At 44.9% G+C, this 19,341-nt stretch overlaps 1 protein-coding gene across 1 annotated transcript in view; it reads right to left on the bottom strand.

Annotated features, from left to right (window-relative positions):
• Positions 1-19,341, bottom strand: part of LOC126425081 (uncharacterized) — a 106,096-nt gene that overhangs the window by 55,672 nt on the left and 31,083 nt on the right. The window contains exon 2 of the mRNA XM_050087995.1: positions 16,137-16,374. Within this exon, the coding sequence (XP_049943952.1) occupies positions 16,137-16,374 (238 nt within the window). The remainder of the gene's footprint in view (positions 1-16,136; positions 16,375-19,341) is intronic.

Here is a 19,341-nt window from a genome sequence, read left to right as displayed (position 1 = left end):
GCACGGATGCACGCCAAGACCGTAGGATCCTACGCAGTGCCGTAGGGGACCGCACCGCCACTTCCCAGCAAATTAGGGACACTGTTGCTCCTGGGGTATCGGCGAGGACCATTCGCAACCGTCTCCATGAAGCTGGGCTACGGTCCCGCACACCGTTAGGCCGTCTTCCGCTCACGTCCCAACATAGTGCAGCCCGCCTCCAGTGGTGTCGCGACAGGCGTGAATGGAGGGACGAATGGAGACGTGTCGTCTTCAGCGATGAGAGTCGCTTCTGCCTTGGTGCCAATGATGGTCGTATGCGTGTTTGGCGCCGTGCAGGTGAGCGCCACAATCAGGAATGCATACGACCGAGGCACACAGGGCCAACACCCGGCATCATGGTGTGGGGAGCGATCTCCTACACTGGCCGTACACCACTGGTGATCGTCGAGGGGACACTGAATAGTGCACGGTACATCCAAACCGTCATCGAACCCATCGTTCTACCATTCCTAGACCGGCAAGGGAACTTGCTGTTCCAACAGGACAATGCACGTCCGCATGTATCCCGTGCCACCCAACGTGCTCTAGAAGGTGTAAGTCAACTACCCTGGCTAGCAAGATCTCCGGATCTGTCCCCCATTGAGCATGTTTGGGACTGGATGAAGCGTCGTCTCATGCTGTCTGCACGTCCAGCACGAACGCTGGTCCAACTGAGGCGCCAGGTGGAAATGGCATGGCAAGCCGTTCCACAGGACTACATCCAGCATCTCTACGATCGTCTCCATGGGAGAAAAGCAGCCTGCATTGCTGCGAAAGGTGGATATACACTGTACTAGTGCCGACATTGTGCATGCTCTGTTGCCTGTGTCTATGTGCCTGTGGTTCTGTCAGTGTGATCATGTGATGTATCTGACCCCAGGAACGTGTCAATAAAGTTTCCCCTTCCTGGGACAATGAATTCACGGTGTTCTTATTTCAATTTCCAGGAGTGTATATATATATATATATATATATATATGGCACAACTGTGACGCTGGAGGCAGTAGAGTTAGTTAAGATCTTAGAAATTAAATACCAATACTTGTAAGAATTAGCTGCCCATTGTAATTAGAGTATATCTGTAGCTCACAATCAACTAAATTGTAATCAGCTGCAGCTAATATCTAACAAACTCACAAATTAGGACCCACTAATCATATAAGGAAGTGAGTGATGCTGTATAGTTATCTTTGATGATTAACAGTCGTTAACGGGCGACCTCCAGGGAACCTGCCGCGTTTCATTTGTATAAGACTTGCACAGGAAAGTGGGGCTCTGTCTGAGTTGACACCACTTAAGCCGCAAATGACGGTATTTTTGGGGTCAGTGGAATTTACGATACGGAGCGCCTGGCTCTGAGCTGCCCTTGAAGTAACTAATCTGTAAGTGTTCGTTGTGTCACTGTCATGACAAAGGCTACTGAGATTGTCGCCCCGGATACAGTACGTTGCGCCAGAGCCATACACCGAACACGATGGTCTTCCCTCTCGGTAGTGCCACGTCACCTTCTCGAGTCCGGTCCTCTTGCAACCGTACATTCTCGTGATCACAGCTGCCAGCAGCCATGTACAGTGGCTACGTTCCTGCCAAGTCTTTCTGCAAAATCCTGAAGGAACATCCAGCTTCTCATATCCCTATTAAACAACCTCGTTCAAACTCAGTGAGGTGTTGATAACAGGCCTTAGTCACCCTAAAGGCAGGCTTCACTAACGTCAAGTCACCATGATGTGTCTCAGATGTAACTAACGCTTCTAGTGTGATAAAAGAAAAAAAATAAGTTAAATATATTTCAATTTTTTTCAATTTTAGTCTGATAATTATGTATATATTGTGTTTCATACTAGAATGTCGTGTTCCCAGTTTGGCACAGCTTTGACACAGGAAACACGAAAGCTGACGAAGACGTCTGTCATCTGGTCGGCTCCTGATCGTTGTCAGAAGGAGGCTAGTTTTCGATTACGCAAAGGCTTCTATTATTCGGAAAAGGACAAGCCGGATATACTTACGTAATCAGCGTGGTGTCACCGCCAGACACCACACTTGCTAGGTGGTAGCCTTTAAATCGGCCGCGGTCCGTTAGTATACGTCGGACACGCCTGTCGCCACTATCAGTGATTGCAGACCGAGCGCCGCCACACGGCAGGTCTAGTGTAGAGAGACTCCCTAGCACTCGCCCCAGTTGTACAGCCGACTTTGCTAGCGATGGTTCACTGTTTACATCCGCTCTCATTTACAGAGACGACAGTTTAGCATAGCCTTCAGCTACGTCATTTGTTACGACCTAGCAAGGCGCCATATTCAGTTATTATAATCTGAACAGATAATATTGTGAATCATGTACCGTCAAGAGCGACGTTCATCATTAATGGAGTAAAGTTAAGTATGAAACTAATTACGTCCGCTTTCTGAATTCTCATTCCTTGTCATGTTCCAGACCTCCCGTCAGTATGGTTCTTCCCTCCTCACGCCCGCCTGCGTGAGTTAAATCGGCGTGCATTTCGGCCTCTAGTAACACGGTGTTGGCTCTCCTGCCAACCCAACAATCAGTATGAATTTTATAATTACCTAAGGGACCTTTAACAATGAATAATAAAAAAATTTGCATTTGCAAATGATATCATTAATAAATGGGGCAGCTATGAGTTGTATAGAAGACAAGGAGCGGCCTTCTGTCTACGACCAGGATGCCACAGTATTCCCTGCTGTAGTAAAGGCTGTTTTACGTTTATAAAAATAACATGACGTGGAGGTAGAAAAAAAATAAAGGAAAAGAATAGAATAAGAAATCTGGTAAACACTAAATATATTCAAATAACCCTCACACGCAATTAGGGCTTATTTATAAACAGTATAACTTACATAAGTAATTTTCTAACTGTATGGTGCTATCATATTTCAGCCTGTCCTGCGTTAGCTTCTTGGTTCACGTTTTTTGTCACAAATTACAGTCATTACTTTTCTCCTTCCTTCGAGACAATTCTTGCACCAATCAACACCTTCATAACAATAACGTGCCGGTTTACAGTATCGAACATAAATTACTTGAATTTTATTAATTAATAATGTTGTCTGCATGCTGGCAAGACCGCTCACTTTTATGGCTTAAAGACGACCTTCTTTACGCTTTCACATTACAAGCAGAAGTACGATAAAATCTGAAGCTCTATAAATGTTTTTACAGCCATCTTTTATTTAGATCAAAGCGGAACGTTCAGCTTCTGTTAAATGTTTATTTGACTGCGCAAACGATTTATTAGCGTCCGCGCTAGATGCGCATCTTTACAGTTACGTAAACTATATAAAACGTCTTTCAAAGAATAGGTATCGTCTCATAAGTTGATAATTTAATATACAGATAGGTGAATGCCTTTCCAAGGGTACTCACAGCTTTCACACGACGGAAATCCCAATAATATTACTCGCTGACGACAGTGTGTATCTAAAGTAAACTGATGTGCATCCTCAAAATGGCGCTAGTGGGACCACTCTTACGCGACTGGCGCGGAATTTGGATTGACGTGGTTTTTCAGATGTACAAACACGTCTACCATCTTTCGTGTACAACGCACCGCTCTTCTGGCTTTTGCGTTTATTCCGTCACTGTACTTGCATAACATTTACATAATACAGATCCATATAAAATGTGGTATGACCATAGCACGGAAGTACATTCAGCTGGCTAGATTACACTCTGCTCACCGCGCGGAGTGGCCGCGCGGTTTGAGGCGCCATGTCACGGACTGAGCGACCCGTCCCGCCGGAGGTTCGAGTCCTCCCTCGGGCATGGGTGTGTGTGTTGTTCTTAGCATAAGTTAGTTTAAGTAGTGTGTTAGTCTAGTGACCGATGACGTCAGCAGTTTGGTCCCTTAGGAATTCACATAGATTTGAACACTCTGCTGAATGTACAAGTTCTGTATTATGATTGTATGCCTTTTTCATATGCATCCTTATTGCGTTGATGTCAAGTAAGAATATTAGTGGAATTATGCTGTAAAGAACACCTCAAATGCCAGCAGTGGTTTGAGAATCAACGTTAAAGTTCGAAATTAGTCACTACCAAGAAATAGCACGCAGTGGTAACAAACCCCTGAATAAATAATAATCTTTTGTATTTTCAAAGAAACTAATGTCCACTAAGGTACAAAAACTAATATTGAAAAATGCATAACGCCCTGCTGTCTGTAATAATGTTTCATTTTTCTACCGGTTTCGGTTTTGAGCCATCATCAAAGGCAAGGCAGCTGGACAGCATACAAAAGTGGACAATGTGAGAATGCCAAACGGAAGACGAAGAAAAGAAAAAACCTAAAATCGATCAAAATACCCACGAAAATTGTCACAAATGTATTAGATGTCATACATGGTTTAACAGAAGTTACCACAGAAACCATAACTTCCAAGATAATATAAAATCAAAAATTGTAACAAGACAAAAATATGATGGCACATTGACACAAGTACAGCAATACAAATCAAAGAAATTCTAGGTCAAAGATGACAGTCTTGATAAAACCTAACACGTTGCCATTAAATAATTATGTGACAATAGGCTAATAAAACTTGATTGAGATTACATAAAAACGCCAATAAAATAAAATGTAAATTAACAGATGAATGTAAGATTATAAAATGTCTTACAATTCATTCAGAAAAGGTAAACATGTAAAATGCAGACTACAGATTCATACAAGAAGTAAGATTAACAAAAACTAGCGAAAAACAGGCAGGGTGCACGACACAACGCATCAGAGTAACATGCAGTAAGAGAAGAAATATTATCAAAGATTACAGTACGATTAAGAGCCATTAGTAATAGGCTATAACAGAATTTAATTTAATACCATACGAAATATTATTAGAGAAGTTTATACTATCAACTATGGGAGTAGGACATACAAATCTCAGAGCAAATCAAAGCACGTTGGGATATAATGATGACAGGCTCTGGGACGCAAGTAGTTCACTGATGTGGTACGATGAAGACGTTGTTAATATGTAAAAGCTTAAATAATAAACTACTGTACGTGGTAGATAAATTTAATCTCTTTCACAACGTCAACTATTCAGATTTCTCATAATACCAGGCGCGTCTGAAAAGTTCGGTGAGGGGTCTCAAAAAACAAAGGAAACAAGAGTTACAAATAAAATACGTTTACAGTCTTCATAGTAAGCAACACTGGTTACATCACACTCCTGACAACGCCTGTAGAGCTGTTGAAAACTGTCAGCAAACACTTCTTGTGGACTCGATCGAAGCACAGTGGTCCCGTCTTGTTGGATATCCGCAGGCTCAACTTTCTCGCTCAACGCAATGTGACCGTTCTTCAATACGTACTTATTCTCCAGATTTGGCGACATTTGACTTCTTCCTAGCAGTACTGGACACCGGAAGATCCTGAGAAAGATCCCAGCAGAAGGGTCGAAACATTGATCCTTTTAAAAGTATGACGCGGCCTAATAACCCAGAACATTATAACTTCAGTGACAACGTCCACGAAAGCCTGCAGACTTACATTATGCCTGCTGACTTACATATGACTTCTTTTGTTTCCTCGCTTTAACTTAATGCTGAATGGCTTACGCTTCACAGGCATTTCGGGTATACAACAAGGCGTGAGCACGCTACTTCGGGAGATTCCATAAGAAGCGTTTACTGACAATTTTCAACAGCTTCACAAACGATGTCAGAGGTGTGTTGCACCTACTGATGACTACTCTGAAGCTATTCTGTTCGTAACTAACGTTTCATTAATTTTCGGAGACCATGCACCGACCTTTTCAGACGCATCTTGTACTATTACTTGAAGGGAGTAACAGAACATAAAGATGATGGGTGCAAATACTAGAGAAACTGAAGTAATAATTTCGTTGCGCGAGAATAACGGTGCATATCTTTGAGGCCACTTATGAAACTTTTAATAACATCTAAATCTACTTGTTCGTCCATACTCTGCAAACCACTGATAAGTACATGGCAGAGGGTACTTGCTCCACTACCACATATTGGGCTGTTCTCATGTTTCATTCTCGTCTATGCGAGCTGTCACTAGTCTAACTTCGCCTCTGCTATTGTTACGAGAGCCTTATCTAGGGGTCCTATTATACTGTCAGCATCTTCATCGCCAATAGTTTAAGGTCAATGAGTGATGCGATACTTTTCAGGATTTACTCCCATCTAAGCACAGTCCTGAAAATATTCAAACCTCATATCGCGCACATGCATTCTTTCACCAATGACGCACCGATTGTCGTCCATTGCACACACGAGAATCTATCTCAGTTCTGTCACGCGTAAAATAAGACCGAGCAGTTCGTAGTTTACTCAGTATTAATCACAGCCTTTCTGCGGTTCACACGATACGAAGAGCATAGTGACCGAACCGTGGGTAGTGTCACCCACGCCATCACAACAATCAGCGTTCTTCTCTCTTCGTCACTCCCTACCACTCGACTGTTGAATGTGGTGTGGTCGAAAGAGACTCTGTTACGGTATAACAAAGGTATGTACAATGAAATATTTTTGTTCTTGATGCTTATACAGGGTGGACCATTGATAGTGACCGGGCCAAATATCTCACGAAGTAAGCGTCAAACAAAAAACTACAAAGAACGAAACTCGTCTAGCTTGAAGGGGGAAACTGGATGGCGCTATGACTGGCCCGATAGATGTCGCTGCCATAGGTCAAACGGATATCAGCTGTGTTTCTTTTAAAAATAGGAACTCCCAGTTTTAATTACATATTTTTGTAGTACGTAAAGAAATAGGAATGTTTTAGTTGGACCACTTTTTTCGCTTTGTGATAGACGGCGCTGTAATAGTCACAAATCCATAAGTATGTGGTATCACGTAACATTCCAACACAACGGACGGTATTTGCTTCGTGATACATTAGCCGTGTTAAAATCGACCGTTTACCTATTGCGGAAAAGGTCGATATCGTGTTGATGTATGGCTATTGTCATCAAAATGCCTAACGGGCGTGTGCTATGTATGCTGCTCGGTATCCTGGACGACATCATCCAAGTGTCCGGACCGTTCGCCGGATAGTTAAGCTATTTAAAGAAAAAGGAAGTGTTCAGCATCATGTGAAACGTCAGCCACGACCTGCAACAAATGATGATGCCCAAGCAGGTGTTTTAGCTGGTGTCGCGGCCAATCCACACATCAGTAGAAGAGAAATTGCGCGAAAATCGGGAATCTCAAAAACGTCGGTGTTGAGAATGCTACATCAACATCGATTGCACCCGTACCATATTTCTATTCACCAGGAATTGCATGGCGACGACTTTTAACGTCGTGTACAGTTCTGCCACTGGGCACAAGAAAAATTACAGGACGATGACAGATTTTTTGCACGTGTTCTATTTAGCGACGAAGCGTCATTCAGCAACAGCGGTAACGTAAACCGGCATAATTTGCACTATTGGGCAACCGGAAAGTTCACGATGGCTGCGATAAGTGGAACATCACCGACCTTGGCGGGTTAATGTATGGTGCGGCATTATTGGAGGAAGGATAATTGGCCCCCATTTTATCGATTTATTTATTTATTTATTTATTTATTTATTATTCCGTGGGGCCACATTTAGGAGAAGTCTCCATGGTCATGGAACGAGTCAATACATGAAATTATAACACGATTGTAGAAACAGATAAAATGAAATATAAGAAACATATTCAGGCGACAAGTCGTTAGTTTAAATAAAGAAAATCAAGAATGTAACACTGGAATTTGCTTAATTTTTTAGCTCTTCCAGGAGCTCCTCGACTGAATAGAAGGAGTGAGCCATGAGGAAACTCTTCAGTTTAGACTTAAAAGTGTTTGGGCTACTGCTAAGATTTTTGAGTTCTTGTGGTAGCTTATTGCAAATGGATGTAGCAGAATACTGCACTCCCTTCTGCACAAGAGTCAAGGAAGTGCATTCCACATGTAGATTTGATTTCTGCCTAGTATTAACTGAGTGAAAGCTGCTAACTCTTGGGAATAAGCTAATATTGCTAACAACAAACGACATTAAAGAAAATACATACTGTGAGGGCAATGTCAAAATTCGCAGACTATTGAATAGGGGTCGACAAGAGGTCTTCGAACTTACACCATACATAGCTCGAACAGCCCGTTTTTGAGCCAAAAATAACCTTTTTGAATCAGAAGAATTATTCCAAAAAATAATACCATATGACATAAGCGTATGAAAATATGCGAAGTATACTACTTTTCGTGTTGAAATGTCACTTATTTCAGATACTGTTCTAATGGTAAATAAAGCGGCATTTAGTTTCTGAACAAGATCCTGAACATGGGCTTTCCACAACAGCTTACTATCTATCCGTACGCCTAGGAACTTGAACTGTTCCGTCTCGCTTATAACATGCCCATTCTGTCTGATTAAAATGTCAGTTCTTGTTGAATTGTGGGTTAGAAACTGTAAAAACTGAGTCTTACTGTGATTTAGCATCAAATTATTTTCCACAAGCCACGAACTTATATCATGAACTACATTATTTGATAATGTTTCAATATTACACACAAGATCCTTCACTACCAAGGTGGTGTCATCAGCAAACATAAATATTTTTGAATCACCTGTAATACTAGAAGGCATATCATTTACGTAAATAAGAAACTGCAGTGGCCCCTGCACCGACCCTTGGGGAACGCCCCATTTAACAGTGCCCCATTGGGACTGAACATCATTACCACTCTCACTATTGCGGAGGATTACCTTCTGTTTTCTGTTCTTAAAGTAGGAGGCGAACCAATTGTAAGCTACTCCCCTTACTCCATAATGTTCCAACTTCTGCAGTAATATTTTGTGGTCAACACAGTCAAAAGCCTTCGCTAAATCAAAGAAAACACCTAACGTTCGCAACCTTTTATTTAATCCGTCCAAAACCTCACAGAGAAAAGAGACTATAGCATTTTCAGTTGTTAAGCCATTTCTAAAATCAAACTGTACATTTGACAGCAAATTATGTGAATTTAAATTCTGCAGTAACCTTGTATATACAACCCTCTCGATAACTTTAGCAACCACCGATGGCTTAGAAATAGGTCTATAATTGTCAACATTATCCCTGTCTCCCTTTTTATAAAGTGGCTTCACTACCGAGTACTTTAATCGGTCAGGAAACCGACCACTCCTAAAGGAAAAGTTACAGATATGGCTAAGTACTGAGCTAACATACGTGGAACAATACTTCAGTATTCTGCTAGATACCCCGTCATATCCATGAGAGTTCTTGGTCTTTAGTGATTTAATTATTAACTCAATCTCCCTCTTGTCAGTATCATGGAGGAGCATTTCAGGTAACAGTCTCGGAACACTTTTTTCTAAGAGCGCTATATGATTCCCTGTTGGGACTAGGTTTCTATTTAGTTCACCTGCTATATTCAGAAAGTGATTATTAAGTACTGTACATATATGCGACTTATCAGTAACACGGACATCCCCACTACGCACTGATTCTATATTCTCGACCTGTCTCTGCAGACCAGCCACTTCCTTTACGACTGACCACATGGTTTTAATTTTATCCTGAGACTTAGCTATTCTATCTGCATACCACATACTTTTTGCCTTCCTAATAACTTTTTTAAGCACCTTACAATACTGTTTGTAATGGGCTGCAATGTATGCTTATTTCTACGTAATGTTCTATTGATGTTACTACAAGATGTTTCACCGCATGACAGAATGGCGATGTACTTCCAACATGATGGATGTCCGGAACATAGCTCGAGTGCGGTTGAAGCGGTATTGAATAGCATATTTCATGACAGGTGGATTGGACGTCGAAGCATGGCCTGCACGTTCAACGGATCTGACGCCCCCGGATTTCTGTCCGTGGGATAAGTTGAAGGATATTTGCTATCGTGATCCACCGACAACGCCTGACAACATGCGTCAGCGCATTGTCAATGCATGTCGTTACACGTATTGCCAAATGCATTGAGGTTGACGGACATCATTTTGAGCATTTATTGCATTAATGTGGTATTTACAGGTAATCACGCTGTAACAGCCTGCGTTCTCAGAAATGATAAGTTCACAAAGGTACATGTATCACATGGGAATAACCGAAATAAAATGTTCAAACGTACCTACGCTCCGTATTTTACTTTAAAAACCTACCTGTTAGCAACTGTTCGTCTAAAATTGTGACCGATATATTTGTGTCTATTACAACGCCATCTATCACAATGCGAGAAAAGTGGTCCAACTAAAACATTCATATTTCTTTACGTAGTACACAAATATATAATGAAAAATAGGGGTTCCGTTTGACCTATGGCAGCGCCATGTAGCGGGCCAACCATAACGCCATCTGGTTTCCTCCTTCCAGCTAGACGAGTTTCGTTCTTTGTAGCTTTTTCGGTTGTCGCTTATTTCGTGAGATATTTGGCGCCGTCATGATCAATGGACCACCCTGTATACTGATGCAGTCTGAAGCGACCAATGGAAACTTGTACTAAGTCAGGGATTCAAACCGGGGTCTCCTGCTGACTAGGCAGATGCGCTGGCCACTACGCCACCCTGGCATAACGACTTTGGAACCTTAGCGCATCTGCCTCCTTCCCATTCACGCCTCAGCCCACTTGGTATTCACTCTAAACTCAAACAGCATTGCAGAGGCTCTCGAACTCTATTAGAGTAACACCTCCACATCAAACGATTCGGGGCTCCGGATTGAAGAGCAATGGATGTGAAAGGGTCGTGGTCCCCTTTCATTATCATTTTATTTGCTTTCCAGTGATACAGAACTCTCCGGCATGCGCGCGAGTGATTGAATGTGGGTGTGTTTCATTTTTCTATACGGTAATTTAGTCTGCTGCAGAGAATCAAAGGTAGTCGTACAGAATGGTAAACCTTGTACACTATTGGCCATTAAAAATTGCTACACCACGAAGATGACGTGCTGCAGACGCGAAATTCAACCAACAGGATGAAGATGCTGTGCTATGCAAATGATTATCTTTTCAGAGCATTCACACAAAGTTGGCGCCGGTGGCGACGCCTACATCGTGCTGACATGAGTGAAGTTTACAACCGATTTCTCATACACAAACAGCAGTTGACCGGCGTTGCCTGGTGAAACGTTGTTGTGATGCCTCGTGTAAGGAGGAGAAATGCGTACTATCACGTTTCCGACTTTGATAAAGGTCGGATTGTAGCCTATCGCGATTGCGGCTTATCGTATCGAGACACTGCTGCTCGCGCTGGTCGAGATCCAATGACTGTTAGCGGAATATAGAATCGGTGGGTTCAGGAGGGTAATACGGAACGCCGTGCTAGATCCCAACGGCCTCGCATCACTAGCAGTCGAGATGACAGCCATCTTATCGGCGTGGCTGTAACGGATCGTGCAGCCACGTCTCGATCCCTGAGTGAAGAGATGGGGACGTTTGCAAGACAACAACCATCTGCACGAACAGTTCGACGACGTATGTAGCAGCATGGACTATCAGCTCGGAGACCGTGCCTGCGGTTACCCTTGACACTGCATCACCGACAGGAGCGCTTGCGATGATGTACTTAACGACGAACCTAGGTGCACGAATGGCAAAACGTCATTTTTTCGGATGAATCCAGGTTCTGTTTACAGCATCGTGATGGTCGCATCCGTGTTTGGTGACATCGCGGTGAACGAACATTGGAAGCGTGTATTCGTCATCGCCATACTGGCGTGATGGTATTGGGTGCATTGGTTACACGTCTCGGTCACCTCTTGTTCGCATTGACAGTACTTTGAACAGTGGACGTTACATTTCAACTGTGCTACGACCCGTGGCTCTACCCTTCATTCGATCCCTACGAAACTCTACATTTCAGCAGGATAATGCACGACCGCCTGTTGCGGGTCCTGTACGGGCCTTTCGACTGCTGCCCTGGCCAGCACATTCTCCAGATCTCTCACCAATTGAAAACGGTTGGTCAATGGTGACCGAGCAACTGGCTCCTCACAATACGCCAGTCACTACTCTTGATGAACTGTGGTACCGTGTTGAATCTGCATGGACAGCTGTACCTGTACACAGCATCCAAGCTCTGTCTGTCTCAATGCCCAGGCGTATCAAGGCCGTTATTACGGCCAGAGGTGGTTGTTCTGGATACTGATTTCTCAGGATCTATACACGCAAATTGCGTGAAAATGTAATCACATGTCAGTTCTAGTATATTTGTCCAATGAATACCTGTTTATCATCTGCATTTCTTCTTGGTGTAGCAATTTATTGCCCAGTAGTGTAGTTTTCAGGTAGGCAAAGAGGTTTGCCCCTTTGTGTGAATGTTACCGGTGTTAGGTTGGTGGCGGAAGCCTCATCTCTGGGTTTTCCTGGCCACGGGGTCGCGTGGGAGACGTTAGAGTGTGTGGACAGTCAGTCTGCTTCCAGCTCGCCGAGGGTCTGCAGCTGAAGTCTCTTCGAAGAAGGGTGAGCTGACTTAACCGCGTGGCCCTTTGTCTCATAGCAAGAGGGGAGACTTTAGATTTTGGTCTCACGTTTCATCTTATAAAGATTGATTTGCTGGGTCCCAGCAAGGAATGCAAGTCTTTTGCAGACTTTCAGTTTGATTCCTAGACTTGACTTTGATCCGTAAGAAGAACATAGCACAAAGGTGTTGCATACGTTGAAGCCCCCACGGTTCAGTCTGAATGTTTGTGTGCCTGCAACTGCGTGTGTATGCATTCTAATCTTTTCAGAATCTTGGAAATTTTTGCTTCTTTGTGAATTTTCTTTGTCTAATTACTTTATGCCCGGTGGAAACCATCCACATGGGTTACTATTGGAGTTTGTTGGTCCTCTGCCATTATTCTTTGTCTGTTCAAATGTGTCGTGTGTAAGATGTTAATTGTTCGCGACTGCATGGTTTGATGTTACTAAAATATGGCGTCTGTACGTAGAAATTGTGTCTCCACGAACCACGTGGGCACACGAGTCTGTTGTGAAACGCATAGCGTTTCACAAGCATTTGTACTTAGTTACCAGGCAACAGCAGTCTATAGAAGCATTACATTAATGTTTTAGGGAATAAATAATTTTGCCTCCAATCTTATCCAGTGTACCGATGCTACGTCTCAGTTAACTACGCCATTTACCGTGTTGTTTTCCTTGTTAGCCCATCTATAGTGTTGCCATGTGCACAGGTCCAATAATTAGTGTCCTTTTCTTATTTAAAACAAATGCTTTGGAATAGATCTTGTTTTCAGCAATGTTGCTGCAAGGTGCACATATGCACAGTGTTCGTGCTCTCTTTACATTATTCAATATTTGATTGACCAGAACACTGCGTGGATCATATTAACAATTACATTCCATTCTTATCACTTACTTCACAATGAATGTACTTTTGTGAGTTTTCTTATAAATAAATTAAGTAATTATCCAACTCAGCGCAACCTCTTATATGTTGTGTGGCTAGCGTTGGTGGCGACCAAATCTTTTACACTGATTTCAATGTCTGATAGCATTTTCTTATTAAAAGTGCGCGTGGCTCTTTCAGCCATTGGGATACATTCAAAGTGCGCTTCACGCTACTTACACATTCTACGGAAGGCGTTCTACCTCCTACATGTTAATGACGAATATGCTGCCATGTACCCTGCGGTCGCCTAAAGAGATCGATAACCCCTTAGACACTGAAGCATTACGGGGTTGCATACGTGCAAGGCGTAGCCTCCCCGGCCAGCGTCGAACAAGGACGACAGGCGGCAAAAAAATCGTCGCCAGAGGTCCTCCGAGCCAGGGACCTATTTTCTCGGGAATGTCACGTGTGCGGAACTTGATCTTCTGTGTCCCAGGTATATAGCCCGGCGCAAGCCAACAAGTCGGCAGTCGGCTGCACCGGAGCTCTGGGCCAGTTACTGCGCCGGTTCTTAGCAGCCCATCAGTCAGAGCCCGGTCGGAAGCCGTCACAGTGGGACCAACGACTTTCCATCGACACCGCAAGACGTACCTGTCGGCCAACAATGCCGAACGCTCAGCTCTGTCTTTAGCGACCATCAGTGACACAGTCTTCATGTCTCTCTACGTTTATGCAATGTTCCAGGCCTGTATCAGAAGTTGTAATAGTTTTTTGTTGAAGAGAATTTTTCCTTGGTTATTACATTTCTCTACTGTGGTCCGAATAAACACCTGTTCTTGATTACCTCATTTTTATTATTGAGCCCTTTCTTTGGGGCGACGTCGTTGTTTTCCCGGGTAGTGTGAGTGGGCGAGTTTGGTACTCAGGAGGAGCCAGGTCCGTGCAGTGTCAGAACACGCTGGGGCCGCTGGCGGAACGCATGGACATTTCACAATATATATAAATGACCTAGTAGATAGTGTCGAAAGTTCCATGCGGCTTTTTGCGGATGATGCTGTAGTATACAGACAAGTTGCAGCATTAGAAAATTGCAGTGAAATGCAGGAAGATCTGCAGCGGATAGGTACTTGGTGCAGGGAGTGGCAACTGACCATTAACATAGACAAATGTAATGTATTGCGAATACATAGAAAGAAGGATCCTTTATTTTATGATTATATGATAGCGGAACAAACACTGGTAGCCGTTACTTCTGTAAAATATCTGGGAGTATGCGTGCGGAACGATTTGAAGTGGAATGATCATATAAAATTAATTGTTTGTAAGGCGGGTGCCAGGTTTAGATTCATTGGGAGAGTCCTTTGAAAATGAAGTCCATCAACAAAGGAGGTGGCTTACAAAACATTCGTTCGACCTATACTTGAGTATTGCTCATCAGTGTGGGATCCATACCAGGTCGGGTTGACAGAGGAGATAGACAAGATCCAAAGAAGAGCGGCGCGTTTCGTCACAGGGTTATTTGGTGAGCGTGATAGCGTTACGGAGATGTTTAGCAAACTCAAGTGGCAGACTCTTCAAGAGTGGCGCTCTGCATCGCGGTGTAGCTTGCTGTCCAGGTTTCGAGAGGGTGCGTTTCTGGATGAGGTATCGAATATATTGCTTCCCCCTACTTATACCTCCCGAGGAGACCACGAATGTAAAATTAGAGAGATTCGAGCGCGCACGGAGGCTTTCCGGCAGTCGTTCTTCTTCAGAAACGCTTTCCTTGCCATTGCCAGTCTACGTTTTATATCCTCTCTACTTCGACCAGTATCAGTTATTTTGCTCCCCAAATAGCAAAACTCCTTTACTACTTTAAGTGTCTCGTTTCCTAATCTAATTCCCTCAGCATCACCCGACTTAATTCGACTACATTCCGTTATCCTCGTTTTGCTTTTGTTGATGTTCATTTTATATCCCCCTTTCAAGACACTGTCCATTCCGTTCAACTGCTCTTCCAAGTCCTTTGCTGTCTCTGACAGAATTACAATGTCATCGGCGAACCTCAAAGTTTTTATTTCTTCTCCGTGGATTTTAATGCCTACTCCGAACTTTTCTTTTGTTTCCTTTACTGCTTGCTCAATATACAGATTGAATAACATCGGGGAATGGCTAATACCCTGTCTCACTCCCTTCCCAACCACTGCTTCCCTTTCATGCCCCCGACTCATAACTGCGACCTGGTTTCTGTACAAATTGTAAATAGCCTTTCGCTCCCTGTATTTTACCCCTGCCACCTTTAGAATTTGAATGAGAGTATTCCAGTCAACATTGTCAAAAGCTTTCTCTAAGACTACAAATGCTAGAAACGTAGGTTTGTCTTTCCTTAATCTTTCTTCTAAGATAAGTCGTGAGGTCAGTATTGCTTCACGTGTTCCAACATTTCTGCGGAATCCAAACTGATCTTCCCCGAGGTCGACTTCTACCAGTTTTTCCATTCGTCTATAAAGAATTCACGTTAGCATTTTTGCAGCTGTGACTTATTAAACTGATAGTTCGGTAATTTTCGCATCTGTCAACACCTGCTTTCTTTGGGATTGATATTATTATATTCTTCTGGATGTTTGAGGGTACTTCGCCTGTCTCATACATCCTGCTCACCAGATGGTAGAGTTTTGTCATGACTGGCTCTCCCAAGGCCGTCAGTAGTTCTAATGGAATGTTGTCTTGAGGTATAGGAAAAGTGAATGGCAGTGTAAGGACAAATGTAAGAAGAGTACAAGAGTAGTAGATGTAAGATTGGTGGTTGGGGCTTTCAGTGGCGTACGTACCCCGACGCAGAGCAGGAGTCTATGCAGTCGGCAGCGACGAAGCACGCGAGGTCCATAGCGAGCTGGTTGTTGGCCGTGGTGTCAGTGAGGCCGGCGAGAGCAGCCAGGCCGTCGTCGCATCCCTCGTACCCGAGGCTCTGGCGTCCCAGCATCCAGCTCGTTATCAGGCGAAGCATGGCACGCACCCCGATGGACCGATACTTGAGGGTCTTGTAGGCTATCAACACATCAGTGCGGCCTGCAAAACGTTGTAACGTATTACTATCTTTACGACGTTTCTCGTCGAGCCATATGCGTTACTTGCATTTCTAGCTGCTTTTTTCACACAAATAATGATAAAAATTCAGAAATTCAGGGTCGCCACCAGCCCAAGCCCTTCCTAACCATTTACAAAATAAAACGGAGCTGGAAAATATTAGTGTAATTACTTTAATAATTTAATTACAAGTACGCAAATTTCTTCAAGCAGCCAGATAAATATCACTCCGTGTCGTGCAAGATGCAAATTCCAAAATGAGATTTTCACTCTGCAGCGGAGTGTGCGCTGATATGAAACTTCCTGGCAGCTTAAAACTGTGTGCCCGACCGAGACTCGAACTCACAGTTTTAACGTGCCAGGAAATTTCATATCGGCGCACACTCCGCTGCAGAGTGAAAATCTCATTCTGGAAACATCCCCCAGGCTGTGGCTAAGCCATGTCTCCGCAGTATCCTTTCTTTCAGGAGTGCTGGTTCTGCAAGATTCGCAGGAGAGCTGCTGTAAAGTTTGGAAGGTAGGAGACGAGGTACTGGCAGAAGTAAAGCTGTGAGGACCAGGCGTGAGTCGTGCTTCGGTAGCTCAGATGGATAGTCTGCCGCCGGCAGTGCTGCGAGACGGTCACACGCCAGAGCGGGCGAGGCGCGCACGGTGTGTTTGTGTTTACTTCGGCCGCTGTCAGTGCCGTTTTCCCTTCTAAACCACCATGGCACACAACTATCGGAAGAAGACATTACGTTTCAACTTTTGTTCCGACTTCGCCCGACCCAAGGCCCTGGAGGTAGAACGATTTATTCGCGATGAAGTTAAAATATCACCAACGGATCTAATTGGTATCCACTTGTCCATAGTTAGCAGTACCGTCTACGTCAAAATGATCAACGATGCGGCGTGCGACAAGGTGCTTCAAGAGGCAAAACGTGGACTGCGCTTCTGTCATTCCGACGGCAATGTCGGACCCGTTACCGTCGATCACGCAGGTCTCGGCACACGGACGATAAGGATCTTCGAACTGCCGTTCGAACTACCTGCAGACGTCGTCATCGAGGCGCTCCGTCCCTATGGCAACGTTCTGGAACATGTTGCCGAACGATGGGTACAATTTCAAACCTATCCAGTTTTAAACGGTGGTCGACAGGTCCGCATCGAGTTGCAGAAACACGTGCCTTCCTATCTACGTATCGGAGGCTGCCGTGCCATTATAATGTACGACGGCCAACCTCGGACCTGTTCCGGTTGCGGGAAAGAAGGTCATCTACAGTCTGAATGCATTCAACGACGTGTCGCGCAGCTCCCGTTGTCGGAAGCGTCCGTCACACCCACGATGACCGCCCTGCCGGTTACTTACGGAGCGGCTCTCGCCACGTCTACAGTTTCGTCCAGTCCGTCGCCCGGTCCTTCCAAACGGCACGTCCCACCGTCCCAGTGCAGACGTCCCACCTGACAACCTTGCCGCCGAACGGGCTCCCGCACCGAACGCTGAGGCGAACAGTACTTTTTCACAACACCTGTTTGACCATTTCATTGTACCCACCGACGCCTTCGAACCAGGTCGACGCTCCTCCTTGCCGTCGTCCGACACTGAGGAACACGTGCGCAAACAACGCTCGCCACGCAGGCGCAAACGCCGTCGCCGTTCACCCACGGGCTCTCAAAGCGTCGCCACCCGCGACGACGAAGACGACACCCAGCCAGCCGACATTTCCACGCAGAGGTCGGCGGACAACTTTCAAGATAAACAAGACGTTTCGCAGGACGGGACCACCATGGAGGTCGCCACGCACAATGTAACGATCGGTGCGCCGGTTGAGACGCCTGTCTCCCCGCCGGCAACTCCAGATCTCTCTCACCACGACGCAATTCCCATGGACATAGGACAGACCCACGGCACAGGAGCATGACATTGACGAAGATACGCCCCCTCCTCCGGATGAGTTGCCTCCGCCGGACAAGGCTGCCTGTTAACATCAAAAGCGAGGCACTGCAGCTGATGGGACGGGACTTCCTGTCGGTGCCCTCCTCTTACTTCCCTTGGTGATGGTAGATGCGCGTCCACCACCACTGAAACAAACGTACCGGTTTACCACACTGAACATCAACATGATCGGCACTGCACCCAAGCTGCAACTCCTATGTGACATGCTTCGGGCCTCTGACGACGACGTCGCCCTTCTTCAGGAAGTACGCGTTGCCACACTACCACTAGTCTACGTCTACGACTCATACACGTCCACATGTGATCAATCAGGGCGTGGAGTGGCTTTCTACATACGCGAAGGAATCCCACTCAAGGACACGACAATCCTTCCCTGTGGAAGAGGCATGGCTGTTACCATCTTCGACACGCGCGTCATCAATATCTACGCTCCGTCTGGCTCCACGAACCGTCGGCAGCGGTCCACTTTCTTCGGACATGACGTGGCGCCCCTGTTTTCTGGACGTTATGATCGCCTTATCATGGGAGGCGATTTCAACTGTGTCCTCCATCCGCAGGACCAAATGCCTGGTTATTCGCCATGCCCGGCGCTGCTCACCTTAATCGAAGATTTTCATCTAGTGGACGTTTGGGAGAAAATTCATGGCAATACCCCCGGTTTTACCCATTATACAGCACATTCTGCGAGCAGACTGGACCGGTTTTATATCTCTGCCCACCTTGGCAATGAAGTCGCCCAAGCTGAACGATGGCCCCTTGCATTTTCGGACCACTGCGCCGTCATTTGTTCCCTGGCTCTGCCACCTCAGTCAGTGTGGCGCAGCAGAGGTTACTGGAAGCTTAATACCTCCCTCCTTAATGATCCACACTGCCGACAATGTATTGCCACTACATGGGAGTCTTGCGAAAGACGCCTTCCGCAGTACACATCCACGTTCCATTGGTGGCTCACATGTGCCAAACCTGCAATCAGAAAGGCTTTCATACAATGTAGCAAGGAAGCAGCAGCATGG

The sequence above is a fragment of the Schistocerca serialis genome, chromosome 10 (assembly GCF_023864345.2).
Source record: "Schistocerca serialis cubense isolate TAMUIC-IGC-003099 chromosome 10, iqSchSeri2.2, whole genome shotgun sequence".
In the NCBI taxonomy this organism is placed as follows: Eukaryota; Metazoa; Arthropoda; class Insecta; order Orthoptera; family Acrididae; genus Schistocerca; species Schistocerca serialis.
The sequence above is the reverse complement of the archived record's forward strand: the minus strand, read 5'-3'. Positions and strand labels throughout refer to the sequence as shown.